The sequence below is a fragment of the Oryzias latipes genome, chromosome 9 (genome assembly GCF_002234675.1).
Source record: "Oryzias latipes chromosome 9, ASM223467v1".
In the NCBI taxonomy this organism is placed as follows: domain Eukaryota; kingdom Metazoa; phylum Chordata; class Actinopteri; order Beloniformes; family Adrianichthyidae; genus Oryzias; species Oryzias latipes.
Window position 1 is genome coordinate 30,897,937 of NC_019867.2, and position 17,987 is coordinate 30,915,923.

Genomic DNA, 17,987 nt, shown 5'->3' on the forward strand with positions numbered 1-17,987 from the left:
GAATCCACTTTCAACAACAACAGACGTCAGAGGCAGAGACGGTGAAAAACTGCCGCAGTGGATCAAAGTTCTGCCGCTTTTCCGGGTTTCAGCTTCCAGAACAAACCTCAGTACAGACTCTGCTGCTCACACCACAGAGTGGTAAAGATGTGGTTGCTGGTTCAGTTCCTGCTATGAATCCCTGCCTCTCAGTCTCACATGATGTGCATTCTGCAGCCCCCTGCAGCCACATGCACACGTCTGTAATGAAGTCCTCAGGAGTCCTGACTCTGTAAACCCTGTTCTGCCCCCCCGCCGCTCCTCCACATGTTTTTCCATCAGGCTCCGGCCTCCTTAATGAGGAGGGGAACGAGGAGCAGCTGGAGCTGGAAGCCATGAAGGTCCTGGAACCTGTGGATTTATGGACGCCTCTGCAGGCCCGTAAACCCTCCTCACATCTGGGAGGGGAGGCCCTGCATGCCTGCAACGGCGGGACAGGCGTCTGCATGTCTGCACGCCCTCATAAGTAGGTGGACGTGCAGCCGCCGCGCTCAGTGTCCGATTCTGCAGGTGGAGGACAGAGGTGGAGGCTGACAGACGGCAGCATGGTCCCTCTGAGGCTGGTCGCCTTCGGCTGTGAGTATCGTCATGGTGGCATCATTCAGCAGCGTCACGTCAGAAAGGAGCGTCCGGTTCTGAGCTGCATGTCCGGTTCTGAGCTGCATGTCCGGTTCTGAGCTGCATGCCCGGTTCTTTGACCCCTGCTCCTCTGCAGAGCTGCTCCCTCCTGTGACGGCTGCTCTCTTGTGTTTCAGTGCTGGCTGCAGCCGGATGTCTCGCTGGAGTTGCAGGTGAGTTTGGAGCAGACGCGGCAGCAGCAGACGCTGCAGCAGCAGACGCTGCACGTCTCTGGGCTGCTGAACGCTTCTTCTCCTTGTTCTTCATAGAAAAGTATCGCAGAATAACATCAGAAAAAGTCTCAACAGAGTTTCTGAACAAATAATGTTAAATGTTCGTCTGTGAGAAGTGTTAGATTCCATAAAATACTATCTTTTAATTTGATCCTGGTCGTGTTACCGCCTGTGTTTTTATTTTATTTCTTAAAAATACCATAAACAGTAATAATAATGATTTACACTAGATTACACTTTTTTAAACAGTACAAGTGTTCAGAATTTTGTTTCTTCATGTTTATATTTTGTTTGGAGACAAACGTCTCTTTTCCTGCTGTGAAACACGCCATCAGGTCAGAAACCTGCCGTCAGCCGGCGTCCTGACGCTCATGTGGCGAGGATCAAATTATAGCAGAGTCGAAGGATTTCAAACTTTCCTTAGAGGATTTCAAATATTACTAAAAGTGAAATAATTGGTTTTATAAATGCAGAGAAATGTGAGATTCAAAACAACACAAACAGTATGCATTTTAAACTAAACATCATTTCATTTTTTAACATATTAGAACTGAGCAGGTGGCGTAGTGGTCAGCACTCTTTCTGCAAAGTCAGGTTTGAATCCCGGCTGGGACCTTTCTGTGTGTATTTTGCATCTTCTTTTCGTGCACGCGTGGATTTTTCTCAGGCTTCCTCCTACAATCCAAAAAGAAAACAGGCGTCGTAGGTTGATTCCAAAATGTCCCTAGCTGTGTGTGTGGTGTGTGTGTGTTTGTGTGTGTGTGTGTGTGTGTGTGTGGGTGTGTGTGTGTGGGTGTGTGTGTGTGTGTGTGCGTGTGCCCAACAGTACAGCTGGGATAGGCTCCAGCAGCCCTATGATCCAAAAATGGACTCAGGGTGTTTGGAAAAAGAATGGATGTTATAACTGATGGAAAGTCAAAGAAATAGGTTGTAAAAACATTAGAATGTGATGTTTTAAGTGTAGTAACATTGTTTTGGGAGGATCTGCCTCCCTGCTGTCTAACGGACTCTAGAATAAAGTAGAAACCAGAAAAAAAGCAGAGGAAGCTGTTCAGCTGTCAGTGACAGACGTGAGTTTATCTTCAGTCCAACACTGGAAAATGTCAGATCTATAATTAAATAAAAAGATTTTAAACCTTTTAAACTATTTTTGATGTTTTTCTGTGGTTTCATTGTGTTGTTCTTTCATCATCAGCATCATGTTGTGTGTTTGTGTCTCCAAACAGAGGCCGAGGTTGTGTACGCGTGTCTCAATGAAACTGCTCACATGTCCTGTGGTAAGAAACAGACCCCCCCCCCCTCCCCATCATAAATGAGTGACAAATGAAGCTGGGGCGGGGCGTTTGGGGGTCAGGCTTACAGGTGGACAGAGGGTGGAGCCTTTCAGGTGATGTTACCTGCAGCAGAAATACTTTTTGTGACGTCACACCTTTGGTTGAAAAAAGAAAAAGAATCTGGAGTCGGGTGCAGTACCTCCCAGAACCACCAGGGGCGTTTCTACACAAACAGACTCTGAAACAGAGGGAACGATTTTAATGTGTGTTTTTCAACACAGCCGCATTGCTAAACTACAAACTCTACAACCACACTAGTGGGCGTGTCCCAACGACCCTCTGGCTTGTTGGCCCCGCCTTTTAGTGTGTGTTTGTCCAGAGCGAGGTGGTGATCCAAACCATAATGGTCATGATGCTGCAGTGGATTCTCATTTCAGCTGCTGCTTGGCTCAGAGGTTGCAGCTGACTTGGGTGGAGGGGTGGAGTCATCCTGAGGCATCAGGTCGTCACATGACATCCCCGCCTTCTGACTCTCCCGCAGATGGCGGCAGCCAGATACACCTGAACCACATCCTGTACAAGGTGGGGGTGGGGACGAGATGCGGCGAGGGGAAAAAACACCCGGACGACGGACCCGACGCCTTCTGCTCCTTCCCGTGGGCCGAGATGGTGGTGGAGGACCTGTAAGGACTGTAGTACTGCAGCAGAAAGTACTCGCTTTGAGTGTACTACAAGGATACTTAGTCCGTAGTAGAAGTGAGGCAGCATGCTTGAAGTTTACTTTTTATGTACTATCAATATAGTATATAAGAAGTATTCAGTTGGTATATGTCCTTCACCACACATACATGGTATGTAGTATACTTGCTATACTTATACTTCATAAAGTAAACTTTTAGTGTACTACTCTTTGCTAAGAGGCTGCACAAGCCTTGATAGGGAGGGAGGCACCAGACCCCACCTTTAAAGGATTCAAACCCACAACCTCCCAGCAAACACTGAACTGCCTCTTCAGGGATAAACTCAGAACTTCAATCTGGTCTTCTTCTCCTCGTCTATTGGTGGACGTAGAAAAGAACGCCAGTCCCCACAAAAAAACGCCCAAAAAGGTTCATCAGTGAATAATTATTAGTGATAATTAATCCTTCAGTGTTTATCACTTCCTTTTTATGATTAAAAGTCTCATTTTGAGGCAGTTTTAATGACATTACATCCATCATTTTCACAGTCAGCCAGAGCGAAACATCAAATAAACCCTTATTAAACTTTATTAGCAACCACACAAAAACAAACGTAAGCTCACATGCCCCCCCCCCCCCCTTACCCTTAAAACATCAGGATCAATTAAAACAAAACCAAAAGGGAAAAAAGATCAGTAAATTCTAGAGGTTGTGGTATTGTGATGAACATTGGAAATAGTTCTTGTATTTTTACCTTTCCTGTATTTAGGTGAGCGGTAACACACACACATTTCCCACGTGTCGGATCAAGAAAGTACTTCTGATTCTGAAAAGACGTTAAAAACGAGTCTAAGTAACTGAGATTGTAGATTGTGAAGCCGGACAGAAGAAGTCTGGAACGAGGAAACCACGTTGAAGTTGCAGGTTTTGTTCCTGGACAGAAGGATTGTGGGTATTTGCAGAGCAGACGTGTGAGGCGTTTTGTCTTGACCTGTCCTCCCTGCAGCTGTAGCAGGAAGAGGTCCTGCCGGGTCCCCGTCACAGAGCTGGTGTTCGGGGAATACCCCTGTAAAGAGGAGACCAGGTACCTGGAGGTGTCCTACACCTGCCTCCAACCAACTCCTCCTCCTCCTCCTCCTCCTCCAACCAAACCCGACTGTACGTAACATTTTGCGGTACACAATTAAATCACAATCAAACTAAATGTCTGTTGGAAGCTTAAAGAGATGAGGTGAACTCAGGATCTGGTTCAGAAATGTTCTCCAGACCTCCAGGAAGCGTGTTTGGAAAGACTTTGTGTTTGTCTGCAGGTAAGGAGAAAGAACCCAGTGAGGTCTGATGCTCCGCAGGAAGACCACATGTGTCTCTGAGTCTGCAGCTCGCTGCGTTTCTGTGCTGCAGAGCAACACGCTTCATGTCTGTGAAGAGGCACACGCTTCCTCACAGGAGGCGGGGCCTTTCATCCCAAGGGTCCTGAAGGTTTTCCCTGTTCTGCATCTGTCATTGTTACAGTGATGTCATCGTCTGCTTTTGTACTCTAAACAATGAAAACAATAAACATGTAAACACAACAGACGTGTGCGATTATCTTCAAACTCACACTAAAACCTGTGCTGATATAATCAATACCACATTTCCTAAATAATTGTTATTTATCAGATAAAAAGGCCAATTATTATACAACTTTTCTCCTTAATTGTTTGACTAACAAACTTTTCTCCATGAGACGATAATGTTCAGTCTGCAGAATCCTGATTTTCAGCTGAAGTTTGAAAGTTTTCATTTAAACCAAGAAGAAAACCTTTGTATTTATTTATTTATTATAATATAGAATAAAGGGCAGGAAACAGAGATCTTCAGAATTTCGGTTTTTGGAGATTGATTTTTCTAATTATTTATATACTTCTTTTGTACTCTAACAGCAAATTGTGATCATATCTGATTGTGTGTTTGCTGGAGGTTGTGTTGTTGCTAACAGCCTCATCTCACACCAAACAAGAAACAAGATTCTGAACTTTTATCTGACACTGAAATGTGTCCGATCTTCGATCTAAACTTTGATTTATGCAAAACTTGATGTTACCACTGTCCCTTTTAACCCAATGTTACACTTAAATAAAAAAAAAAAAAAAAACGATGGACTCACTTTTTACCTTTTCAGAAGATATTCACATCCAGTTCCACCTTTATACCACAGGGTGGCGCCAAAAACATAAATAATTGAATACGGAAATAGTTTTCTATTTTAGTCTGAAAACAACACAGTAAACATTTGTGTTTGGCTTAGTGTTTTTAAAGATTTATGGCTTTTCTATTTCCAAAGTTTCATTTTTAATTTAGCTAAAACTGATTACAAGTGTTAATTTTAATATTATTCCTTCTCATTTCATCTCAGTTTACATTATTTGTATTGGTTTAGAGCAAAGTCATGTTTATTTAAAAAAAAAAATGGTTGACTATTTAACCCACAATGGGGAAATTTGGTCTCCGCATTTGACCCCTCCCCTGGGGGAGCAGTGAGCTGCAGACACAGCCGCGCTGTGGCACCATTTGGGGGTTCAATGTATGATTCAATATATTAATTGTGTTAATATTATGTTAATTGTGTCATTCCATATTTTTGAGCAAGAAACACTTTTGATTCAGTGTTCATTGGTTTAAAGAGGAGAATCTGGTCAAAACGTGATTCCAGTGGCTCTGGTTTAGTTTCTAAGTTAAATGAATTGACTGCGCAGTTACGCTTAGTGGCCACTAGATGGAGACAAAAACGACATCTGCAGGAAGCGATGGTTGCGTTTATTTTGTTTTATCTACGTTTTTGAGCTTCTCTCGGTTTGTGAGTTTATGTGTTTTTATATAATGTTTTATATATATATATATTTCTTAACCGTTTTGAAGCAATGTTTTCCCAGCATTGCCTTTAGTCATGGTGGAAATAACTTATATCAGTTTCGTTGTCGAGTCTTTTAGGGTGAAAGGAAAGTGAAAGTCAGATCAGCCTTTAAACCTCCGCCCCGCCGCTGTGCCTCAGTCTGTCCGGTTCGGTTCGGCGGGATGGCTGACGGTCCGCCGGTGGTCGTAGAGGGGGACTGGGATCCGTCCCAGCAGAAAAGCGTCAAGCTGAAGCTGCAGGTTTACTTCCAGAGCAAGAAGAAGTCTGGCGGAGGAGACTGCCGGGTGGAGCTGGAGGACGACGCCGCCAGAGTCTACTTCAGCTCCGGGGAGGGTGAGTGCTCGAACCCGCAACCTCAGCCGAACTCATGCGGTTCTGATTTTCTGTTTCAAGGAAAACTTTTCAGTGACTCTGCTACCCCCCCCCCCCCTCAATAAAAACCAACGTACACCTGTAAGCTGACCTCCCAGCAGGCACTGCTCCTCCTCTTTTAACTGGTTGCGCATTTGCGAGCTTAAACTGTGTCACGCACACACTTGGGGAGTTTTTTTGTCACGCTGTCACAAAATATTTACACATTTCGGACAGTCTTTTTCGGGGGAGGGGGTGCGCAGAATGATCAGCTGACATCCATCCATCTCCAGCCCCCACCCAAAGGAAGCTGTCCCATCTGTTTATTGAGGGGGTGTGTCCCGTGACTCAGCGCTGTTCATCATAACAGACTAGTTCAGACTTTGGACTTCATCCCTACCTTCAGCTCCTCCACCTGTGGGAGGGGCGCCTTCCTCACCTCTTCTTTCTCTTTCGGCTTTTCCCATCAGGGGTCGCCACAGCGAATCATCCTCTTCCACCTCACTCTATCATGAACATCTTCTACCCTAACATTAGCCAACTTCATGTCCTCTGTCAAGACATCCATATATCTCCTCTTTGGCCGTCCTCTTGCCCTCCTGCCAGGCAGCTCCATCTCCAACATCCTTCTACCAATATATCCACTATCCCTCCTCTGAACATGTCCAAACCATCTCAGTCTGGCTTCTCTGACTTTGTCGCTAACACAGGCAACATGAGCCGTCCCTCTGATGTACTCGTTCCTTATCCTGTCTAACCTGGTCACTCCTAAGGAGAACCTCAACATCTTCATCTCCGCTACCTCCATCTCAGTCTCTTGTCTCTGTCTCACTGCTACCGTCTCTAACCCATAGAGCAGAGCTGGTCTCACCACTGTCTTGTACACCTTTCCTTTGAGTCTTGCTGACACTCTTCTGTCACACAACACTCCTGACACTTTCCTCCACCCGCTCCAACCTGCCTGCACTCGCCTCTTCACCTCTTTTCCACACTCCCCATGACACTGAACTGTTGACCCCAAGTACTTAAACTCCTGCACCTTCTTCACCTCAGCCCCCTGTAACCTAACGCTTCTACCTTGGTCCCTCTCGTTCAGACACATGTATTCTGTCTTACTACGACTGACCTTCATGCCTCTTCTTTCCAGAGCAAACCTCCACCTCTCTAGCTGTTCCTCCACCTGCTCTCTACTCTCACTGCAAATTACAATGTCATCCGCAAACATCATTGTCCAGGGAGATTCCTGTCTTACCTCGTCTGTCAGCCTGTCCATCAGCATAGCAAACAAAAAAGGACTCAAAGCTGATCCTTGGTGTAGTCCCACCTCCACCTTGAACTCCTCTGTCTGACCTACAGCACATCTCACCACCGTCATACTTCTCTCATACATGTCCTGAACTACTCTGACATACTTCTCTGCCACTCCAGACGACCTCATACAGTACCACAGCTCCTCCCTCGGCACCCTGTCATACGCCTTCTCTAAATCTACGAACACACAATGCAGCTCCTTCTGACCTTCTCTGTACTTTTCCATCAACATTCTCAAAGCAAAAATGGCATCAGTGGTGCTCTTACGGGGCATGAAACCATACTGCTGCTCACAGATCTCCACCTTCTTCCTAAGCCTGGCTTCCACTACTCTTTCCCACAGCTTCATTGTGTGGCTCATCAACTTTATTCCTCTATAGTTGCTGCAGTTCTGCGTGTCACCCTTGTTCTTAAAGATCGGGACCAGAACGCTTCTCCTCCATTCCTCAGGCATCTTCTCACTCTCTAGAATCCTATTGAACAACCTTGTTAGAAATTCCACTGCTGTCTCTCCTAAGCACTTCCATACCTCCACAGGTAGGTCATCAGGACCAACGGCCTTTCCGCTCTTCATCCTTTTCAGAGCCTTTCTAACCTCATCCTTTCCAATCTCTGCTACTTCCTGCTCCACAACAACCACATCTTCCTCCCTTCTTTCCCTGTCATTTTCCTCGTTCATCAGCTCCTCAAAATACTCCTTCCATCTTTTCTGTACACTCTCCTGGGTTGTTAGCACCTTTCCATCTCTGTCCTTAATCACCCTTATCTGTTGCACGTCCTTCCCATCTCTGTCTCTCTGTCTGGCTAGCCTGTACAAGTCCTTTTCTCCTTCCTTTGTGTCTAACCTGTCATATAGCTCATCGTAAGCTTTCTGTTTGGCCTTTGCCACCTCTCTCTTCACTTTACGCTGCGCTTCCTTGTACTCCTGTCTACCTTCCTCAGTCCTTTCTACATCCCACTTCCTTTTAGCCAACCTCTTCCTCTGGACGCATTCCTGTATTTCCTCATTCCACCACCAAGTGTCTTTACCGTCTTTCCTCTTTCCAGATGACACACCAAGCATCTTCCTACCTGTTTCCCTGATAATCTCTGCTGTAGTTTTCCAGTCATCTGGAAGCTCATCCTGACCACCCAGGACCTGTCTCAACTTCTGCCTAAATTCCTCACAAGTTTCTTCATTCTGTAGCTTCCACCACTTGGTCTTCTTTTCTGTTTTCCCTCTCTTCTTCTTCCTGACCTCCAGAGTCATCTTACACACCACCATGCGGTGCTGTCTGGCTACACTCTCTCCTACCACCACTTTGCAGTCAATAACCTCTCTCAAATGACTTCGTCTACACAGGATGTAGTCCACCTGAGTACTCCTACCTCCACTTCTGTATGTCACTCTATGTTCCTCTCTCTTCTGGAAGTAAGTGTTGACTACAGCCATTTCCATCCTCTTCGCAAAGTCTACCACCATCTGTCCCTCCAGATTCCTTTCCTTCACACCAAACCTGCCCATCACCTCCTCATCACCTCTGTTGCCCTCACCAACATGCCCATTAAAGTCTGCTCCAATAACAACTCTCTCTCCTCTAGGAAAACTCTCTATGACCTCATCCAACTCACTCCAGAATCTCTCCTTCACTTCTAACTCACAGCCAACCTGTGGCGCATACCCACTGACTACATTCACCATCACCCCTTCGATTTCTAACTTTAGGCTCATCATCCTGTCTGAGACTCTTTTCACCTCTAGAACACTGTTTACAAACTCCCCCTTCAGAATCACTCCTACCCCGTTTCTCTTCCTATCAACACCATGATAGAAAAGTTTGTATCCTCCTCCAATACTACGTGCCTTGCTGCCCTTCCACCTTGTCTCCTGCACACACAGTACATCTACCTTCCTTCTCTCCATCATGTCTGCCAGCTCTCTGCCTTTCCCTGTCATTGTGCCAACGTTAAGAGTCCCTATTCTCAAACCTATGTTCCTGCCTTTTCCCTTCTCTCTCTGGCCACGGACCCTTCTGCCTCCCCTCTTTCTTCGACCAACAGTAGTCAAATTTCCACCGACACCCTGTAGGTCAACAGCATCTGTGGCGGTCGTTGTTAACCCGGGCCTCGACCGATCCGGTATGTCTAAAGTGTTGTGGATGATTCGCATGGTTATTTTGGCAATTTTTACGCCGGATGCCCTTCCTGACGCAACCCTCTCTATTTATCCGGGCTTGGGACCGGCACAGAGGCAACTGGCTTGCAACCCCTGTGGCTAGATTGGGCGCCTTCCTCACCTGAATCTGTGAAATCCTGGTCTCAGACTAGGAGGTTCTGCTCGTCGTTCCAGTCGCTTCACACAATGAACCACAGAGAGCCGGAGGTCCAGTCTGGTGAAACCAGAACCTCTGATTCTGGTCTTTAGGTCTGTTTGAATGACAGCTGTCAGTAAAATTGCTTCCAATCCCAGCGGTTCCCTCAGAATATGTCTCTTTCCCATGAACGTCCTAAATGAGGAGCATGTCCTGTTTCTGGAGTTTCATTCCTGAACCTGGTCTGACGGGATCTGAGAGGCCGTTCCATGGCGACACAAAGACTCTGAAGCTTTAGGGGTCAGACAGTAAACACCCACTCCAATGAAAACAGAGTTTAGGGTGTTTAAACGTGTTCTTGGAGCATTTTTAATGATGGAGGACATTTATTAAGAAAATATTATTATGGGATTTCTGACTATTCAAATCAATGTGAATCAGGAGCAGATGAAAAATGCAAAAGATTGTAGTTGTGACGTTGTGGGTCGATGAGCGGGCCGCAGCCTCCCTGCTCCTCCCCTTTCTGATCATCCACCTGCAGACAAACAGATCCATGAACGTCTTTGTTTTCCAGGTCTGACCTGGAATCTGAATCTAAACCGGACGATTGGATAGATCTGATATTCCCGCCATTTTTGTTGCACCGCTAATGTTATGTTGGAGGTGGGAGGGGCTGTAAGCTAGTGGGAAAGTGTGTACACAAAGGGATGATGGGAAATGAGTGAAGGCTTACTCTGCACCAACCGTCCCGTCCCGCCCCCAACTCAGAGGTGAACTTCTAACGAACTCCTGCTGCTCTGCAGAAACTATGTCCTAGAAAACAACACAGGTTTTTAGATTTTGGCGAAAAACAGCATCATTATAATAATAATAATATATAAAATAATAATTATAATAATAATTAAAAAAAACTACTGGGAACACTTTGGAAATAGATCAGACAGACGTTTGGAGTGACTTTAAGACTTGGGGCTTTTGTGCGGTTCTGTTTGCAGTGAGAGAGCAGGTCCTGCTGAGGCAGGACCACCAAATCCTCCTGGGGGAGAAGATGGTCAAGTTAAAGCTGACGTCAGAAGCGAGTCACCTGGAAAAGGTGAGAAGCAGGCGATCCAAACCCACCATCATCCTCACATTCATGCCGACTCACAGAGTTTGGTTTTTCAGTTGCAAAATGACGATTTTTCAGATATTGGAGGTGTTGTTCTTTTTTTAATTTTGACTCACATGTTTCGAACTTTGGTGGAGAAATCAAATCAACAAGAACTTTTAAAAGGAACACACATTTGCATTTAATTATTTCTTTAAAATACTGCCTTAAATAAACACATGTGCAGGTCATTATTTCAATAATTATTTAGCATTTCCAACTTTGTATTTCTTATTTTTTCCAGTGTTCCTACATTTAGTTTTTAGGACGTGTTCCCATAAGTATTTCCACATTTTAATCTTAAATCACCTCTTTAATCACCTCTGTGGGGCGTGTGACGGGCGTGTTTTTTTTTTTTGCATTCATTTATTTTGGGTTCAGGGATTATTTGCTCCCCATAGAAATGACCGGGAATAACTCGAGGAGCGGCGGATGCCGGCGCCCCATTTTGTCGGTTCCATTGCCAAAGTGGCGTTGAGCTCCGTCTCCCCAGGTCTCGATCCTCCTACACTCAGTCATGGAGACTCGTTAGCGTCATCGGTCTAACCAGTCAGACGAGGTTAACGCCTCCACTTCCTTGTGCTGACGACTAGCAGTGGAAGGACCACAGCAGCCAGACTGTCACGTCAAATCGATGTCTTTTTTTGAAACCTCGTCTCTAAAGACAGCGGACTTGAGTCAAACTGTCCAATAGAGTTTCTTTTAATGCCTTTTCTTACCCTCTGCTCTACTGTTAATCACTTCTTTGCACTTTTCCAACCTGTAAATGTGTCTTCTGAGAATGTTCTTGCTCCTCCTCAGGGAATCGAGTAGGGTCAAGGTTTTTCCAGTCAGGTTTATAAAGCAGCTCTGAAGTCGTTCCTTTAATCTCACTGAGATATGAAAAAGAGCGTCGGTCAATCATTCATCTGCAGATCGTTTTTATTGCAATGAACAGAACAAAGCAAAAGGTTTCAGCGTTTGTTGATCAAACTAAGAGCTTAAACTTTAGAAATGCCTCTCCTCATCCTGCAGCTGAACATTTTCTTTCACTCAGAATCCACATTTTCTTCTCTCTGAATCAGAATATCGATTCAGAGAGGCACCACATCAATCACCATATTGTAATATGTGCCCGTTGAGTAGCGTAACTTTGATTTGTCATTGAAATGATGGAATTCAGCTTTAATGAGGTTTTTCCTAAAGCAGAAACCAGACGATGATTCATTTGTTCACCAGTCCTGATGGCTGAGTTTCTCTCTAAGAACAGGGATGTAAGCCGTTTCTGTTCAACATCAGTGACCACATTTAAATCAGCCTCAGGTTGGTGGTCGGAGACGGTCGTCTTCATTTTTTGCATTTATTTTTCCTTTGACTGGAAGAACTGGAATCCCTGCAGTTCAGATGCAGGATTCCAGTTCAGAAAAAATAATATTTTATTTTCAGAGCTTCAGTTACAAAAACGATTCTTTTCTTTTTTCTTCTCCTCAGAACTCAGCAAACAAGCAGACAAATCCAGGTGAGTTTTTTTCTTCAGGTCTGAGACATTTGTTTAAGATTGTAAGCGGTGATTAATGTGACATTTGAACACAATAGTCTCATTTCATGAACTCTCTCAGGTGTTTGCAAGACATCCATAATGCAAATGAGTGTTACTAGCATCTTACACATGAATAATGTTAGTTATTCTGTTATAAAAGCTTATTAAGACTTTAAAAACATTTGTTAGACATCTATAATGCCAGTAAATATCACAACAGCATCTTATAAAGACATGAATAATGCTTGTTATTGTGTTAACAAAGGAATCTTATTATAAAGTGTTTGCGTTTCTTTGTGTTTTCAGACACTTTATTGATTTTAATGCCCACAAAGACATTTTCTTTAGTTTAATGAATCTGTGACGTACATTTGCTCCGCTGAGCTGCAGGAAACTAATTCTATGCAGTAAACAGAGAAAAGGTCAAACTGCTTTGTATAATCTAAAGTCTTGTTAAATGATAAAACACAACATTGTTTAAAGAGTTCAGTTCTGTGCTGCATGTTCCTGACAAATGTCAAAAGCCTCAGACTGTCCAAACATGTTTGTTTGTGGGTTCAAGACACAGATGTGTGAATCTGATTTCCTGTTTGTCAGGAGGATCATCAGATTTAAAGAGTCCAGAGTCTGAAGATGAACCTGAAGATGGATCAGCAAAGCCAGACATTGAAGGTTGGTCCTCTTTTCCATCAGAGGAGATGCAGAGTGATGAGTCTCTTTCTTAAGTTCAGGATCAAATATTCGTTCTAAAGTGGTGAAAGTTGAAGGACAGAAACCCGTATCAACTACTGCAGAGTCCTTAATTACCTAAAGATATGTTAAAAAACATGATTGTTTACAAAGTATTAATATAAATGCCACTTTAAGAGCCTGGTGGGAATTTCTCAAAATATCAAAATCATCAATTCAACCCTGCAAAATGACACCCATCTGGAACAATCCGGACATCCTTATAATTAAAAAAATGATCCACTTCCCAGCTTGGCAAGCAAGGGGCGTAAAACAACTAGAGCACATAATTATTGATAGAAGATTCATAACTCCCCAGGAACTTCAAGACAAACATGGAATAAATAAGTTCTTGGAATATCAGCAACTTAAATCAATTATTACTAAAAAGTTTAAATACAGAGACAACGATTTAAAGCTACCAGAAGCAGTTACTTCTTTGATTAATTTTTCAATGAATAAAACTCTCTCCAAAATATACAAACTTTTATGTAATTTAGATAATAATATCTAACTTCCAACAACAAAATGGGATGCAGATTTGAGCATCAGCACAGATGAAAGCTTCTGGTCAGAACTCCTTCTAAACACCTTTAAACTGACAAAAAGTCCAAATCTGCAGCTAATCCATTTCAAAACTCTTCACAGAATTTACTACACTGGACAGAGGATGTTCAAGATGGGTTTCAGTAACTCAGACGTTTGTGAGCACTGTGACAGTAATCTACCCGACAGTTACATGCATGCACTATGGTTCTGCACGCCTGTCCAGGCTCTCTGGCAGCAGGTATGTGCCGACCTATCAGTCTGGCTTAAAGTTTCAATCACGGCCTCACCGTCACTTTGTGTGCTTGGTGACATGAGTGCCATCGATGTAGAAGGAGGATTAGTATCTGTTATTTTCATAACTCTTTGTATTGCTAAAAAAACTTTTTTAATAAATTGGAAAAACAAGAAAAAATTGATCACGAGTGAGGGAAGATTGGGGCGTGAGATTGACAGGCGGATTGGTGCGGCGTCCGCCGTTATCTGTTATCTGTCTTGGCGGAGAGAGAGCTGAGCCGGAAAGCAAAGCTCTGAATTTACCGGTCGATCTTTGTTCCAAAACTCACAGATGGTCATGAGCTCTGAATCATGACCCAAAGAACGAGGTCTAATACTGTATGCATCTCACAAGAATCACACACAACTGTACACAATTTATGTAATAATTCCAAATAAACTATATAAAATACGCATAAACTGTGCAATTCTCAACCAAACAACAACTCAAACCAGCTCAAAACCAAATTCACGTAAAGATGCGTTAGCTGAAACCCTAGACGACCTCTGTGCACATCGACGAATGAAAGGAAAAACTTTTGACTTAAATCATGCATGAATTACAAAAGACCAACATTTTATACGTGGAGAGTATGGAAAATGTAGTAAGTGGCTGTTTGACACGGCCTTTAGGTAAATGGTTGCTTCAGTAACAAAAACACAAAAGATTGTTCTTTAGAAAATCTTTTTCCTTCATTCAGAATGTTTTGATCCTGTTTTTTTTTTAAATTTTAGGATGTTCATTTTTTCTCCTCAGACTCTCAGGCCGGTCCGCCCCCCGCTGTGGTTCTAGAGAACATCTCAGACGACTTGTCCAGAGATCTGCTGATGATGCTGGTGGAGAACATCTCTGGCGAGAACGAGAACGACTTCAGTCTGGAGATCCTCTGGGAGTCCCACGTGGCTGTGGTCACTTTCAGCAGCCCTGCCGGTGGGAACTGACGATGTCTGCTCTGAATCAAACTCTGGATTTCTGCATCCAGTCCTTTAGGTGCAGAAGCTGCAAGGATGATTAGAAAAATCAGTCTTTCTTATTTGGTATTTGCTGCTGTCAACTGACCAGAAAAAAAATAAAAAGGAGAAAGTTAGCTGAAGTTATAAAGAGCTGAAGAGAGAGTCACAAAGACTAGGAAATATCCAAAAAGCGTGTTCAGATCCTGCAGTTAGCCTCTTTCCATGAAGGTTTTTGTTCCAACTTAAAGACACACTTCCATGAAAATTCTGTTTTTGGTGTTTTCTAACACTTGTAGCATTTTTCTGATGATGGAGGACATTTATGAGGAAAATTAAGCTTAAAATTGCATTTCTGAGTATTTGAGTATTAAAATAATTGCTAATCAGGAGAGGATGAAAAAATACTGTTTGAAAAAATTCATATTTGTGACGTAGAAAATACGCTGGGCGGGCCACTAACTTGCTATCTGGCTGGATAACTCTTATATTGCTCGCCATTTTTGTTGAACCAGTAATGTTAGGTTGGGGTTGTGAGGGGCTGTAAGCTAGCGGGAGGGCGTGTAAACAGATGGATGATGGGAAATTACGCCTCGCCAACAGCCTCACACACTGAGGTGCAATTCTAATGACCTTCTACAGAAACTATGTCCTAGAAAACGACCCAGATTTCTTTTATTTTGTCTAAAAACGTCATAATCACAATCAAAAGTCCACTGGGAACGCTTTGGCAATAGATCCAAAGATGATCAGAGTCGACTTTTAGCATATTCTGTCTCATTTTAGGAGGAAGTCTTCCCTGAAAGCTCTTAGATGCAGCTTTTAGGAGGCATGACTGCTGTCATTTCCTGTAACGAGGATCTCCAGCCTGTTTCACGATAAAGGAGTAATCTGGAGTTTTTTACAGCTGCAGAGAAGTTCATGTCTGTCTGCGAGAAGCACCCCAAGCTCCACAAACACGGCCTGACCGCTCGACCACTGGAGACGGCCAAGAGCGTCCGAGTGGAGAGTCTTCCTCCAACTGTGAGCCAAGGTACCTAAAAGTACTCAGCATATACTACATACTTACACAGTTTCTGTGTTTTTCATTGTGTGGTTTTATTTCCTGTTGAAATTAATTTTATTTCTTTCCTGATGTCTCCTCTCATTTTTTTTAGCCGCCATTTTTTTATTGTATCAGCTTGAAAACATCCTCTTTACTTTTTTCCACCCAAGCCTTGAACTTTTAAACAAAAGCAAATCTAACAGATTTCTATAAGCTTTGAGTTTGTATCTGCAGTGGCACATATTCTTTATATTTTTGTTGTTTTTAGTCTTAGTTATTTACCATAAATTCCAGACTACAAAGCGCACCCGATTACAAGCCGCACCCAGCCATTTTCACGTGTTTAACTACTTTTGTTCAAACACAAGCCGCGCCAGAGTAAAAGCCGCATGTATTAGGAGACATTGTCATCCTAACAGATCACGTTCTGACTCCCAGAGTAAGCGTGATTCATTTGCACACCATGGGAGTCAGCTTTACCTCAGGCTCATGTATTAGAGTACATCTACATTTGCCAAACACCATGGACCTCTATTCTGTTCACAAGTTCCTCAGTTATGTTTTTTTTTATTTTTATTTTTTTAGTTTTTTTTTACTTATTGACAATCTAGGTATCATACATAAAATTACAAACAGTAAACATATAATCAACATTACATCCCTGTTATGATGAGGAAATTTACATCCGCGATTCCCCATTTCCCATGAGTCTTAGGGGCTAAAGGCGGGGCCAACGCCCGGCTCGCCATACTATTGTAGGTGTTTAAGAATGAGCAAGCATCAGCAGTGCATGGAGGAGTGAACGGGAACAGCTCTCCTTTCGCTTGTGTCGCGGCAGCGTTATGGGAGTAACAGGACTGGTTAAAAAACACACCGGTAAAATAAAGCAGCGGCGACTGAAAAGCGCGCGCCTCAGCGGGATACGCGCGCCTCAGCGGGATACGCGCGCCTCAGTGCGGCGCGTGCGTCAGAAGTTTCCTTCCACAACAAACACTGTTGCTCCGCAGACGCCTCTTTGCTCCGCGCAGGCCAAGCGGGCTCTTTGTCTCCCCTTCCTATCTTCTCCGACACCTCTGGCCAGGGCGGCTTCAAGGAGGAGCACTTCGTCCCGATTGGGCCGGTGGACGGAGCAAATCGTGTCTGTGCAGAGCAATCGGACTTAATACTGTACGTTTTGTGTATGAGGGGAGGATGCGTTGTTACGTGCACGTGTGTTACACGTAACAACCAGGAGAAGATGCCTCCAGCTCACACGGAGGCTGTGAGCTTTTCAAAGCAAAATTCCGCTCAGTCCTTAGAAACCGAAAAAACGATCACGTCGATTTGTGTTTCCAGTTGTGTCCCGACAAAATAAAGGCTGATGTTATTCCCACATATTTACGTGCAGCCAGCCGAGTCACTATGACTCAGAGGTAAATTCACTCCGGAGCATGCGCTGTTCTCTCCGTCAAGCAGCTGACCGGGTTTTCCAAACCCGTTGGTGATGGTGGATTTTTTCACACTGCTTTTAACGATTGCTTTTAACTTGAAAGCTTCATCATATTGTAGTGGCGATCACGTGCACGTTGGGTCTAATGGCACCAAAGGATTCTGGGATGCGGCCGGGCATGCGTGTTTCGTTTTGTTGAACCATGACTGAAGTGTCTAAGACCTGAAGTTAATTCCATGCTGTTTGGCTGCTTAGAGGTGTGTTGAAAAATAAATGCCTTGTGCTTGGTGTTAGATAGAGAATGCAAACCATTCATTGAGTCCGAAAATATGTAAATGGTGGCCGCCAATTAAATCCATAAATTAGCCGCGTCACTGAATAAGCTGCGGGGCTGTAAGCGCAGGAAAAAAGTAGCGGCTTATAGTCCAGAAATTACGGTAGTCTTATATTTTGCATTCGGCTTTTGGTGTACAACTTTTGAGTCTGTAATAAAAGTGAAAATAAAGATTTTTTTTAAAAGAGGCAAAAAAAACCTGAAAATTATAAGATAACATCATTATCACTTCTGCTTGAACTGTTACCTTAACATGATGGAAGGGTTTAGGTAGGGCCTCCTGCGACAGACAGGTCCTTGGCGACTACCCGGACAAAGTGG

At 43.8% G+C, this 17,987-nt stretch overlaps 2 protein-coding genes across 2 annotated transcripts in view; both read left to right on the forward strand.

Annotated features, from left to right (window-relative positions):
* Positions 1 to 497: 497 nt before the first annotated feature.
* Positions 498 to 4,415, forward strand: LOC101156258 (protein eva-1-like). The gene is made up of 6 exons (XM_004072828.4): positions 498 to 615; positions 795 to 830; positions 2,117 to 2,167; positions 2,706 to 2,847; positions 3,851 to 4,002; positions 4,155 to 4,415. Exons 1-6 carry the CDS (start codon positions 585 to 587, stop codon positions 4,181 to 4,183), a joined length of 441 nt encoding a protein of 146 aa, XP_004072876.1. The 5' UTR covers positions 498 to 584; the 3' UTR covers positions 4,184 to 4,415.
* Positions 4,416 to 5,754: 1,339 nt separating this feature from the next.
* LOC101170439 (poly [ADP-ribose] polymerase 14) overlaps positions 5,755 to 17,987 on the forward strand; it is a 38,626-nt gene continuing 26,393 nt past the window's right edge. The window contains exons 1-6 of the mRNA XM_023958843.1: positions 5,755 to 6,070; positions 10,686 to 10,783; positions 12,308 to 12,335; positions 12,954 to 13,028; positions 14,665 to 14,838; positions 15,766 to 15,891. Coding sequence (XP_023814611.1) covers positions 5,899 to 6,070; positions 10,686 to 10,783; positions 12,308 to 12,335; positions 12,954 to 13,028; positions 14,665 to 14,838; positions 15,766 to 15,891 — 673 coding nt within the window. The 5' untranslated portion in view covers positions 5,755 to 5,898. The remainder of the gene's footprint in view (positions 6,071 to 10,685; positions 10,784 to 12,307; positions 12,336 to 12,953; positions 13,029 to 14,664; positions 14,839 to 15,765; positions 15,892 to 17,987) is intronic.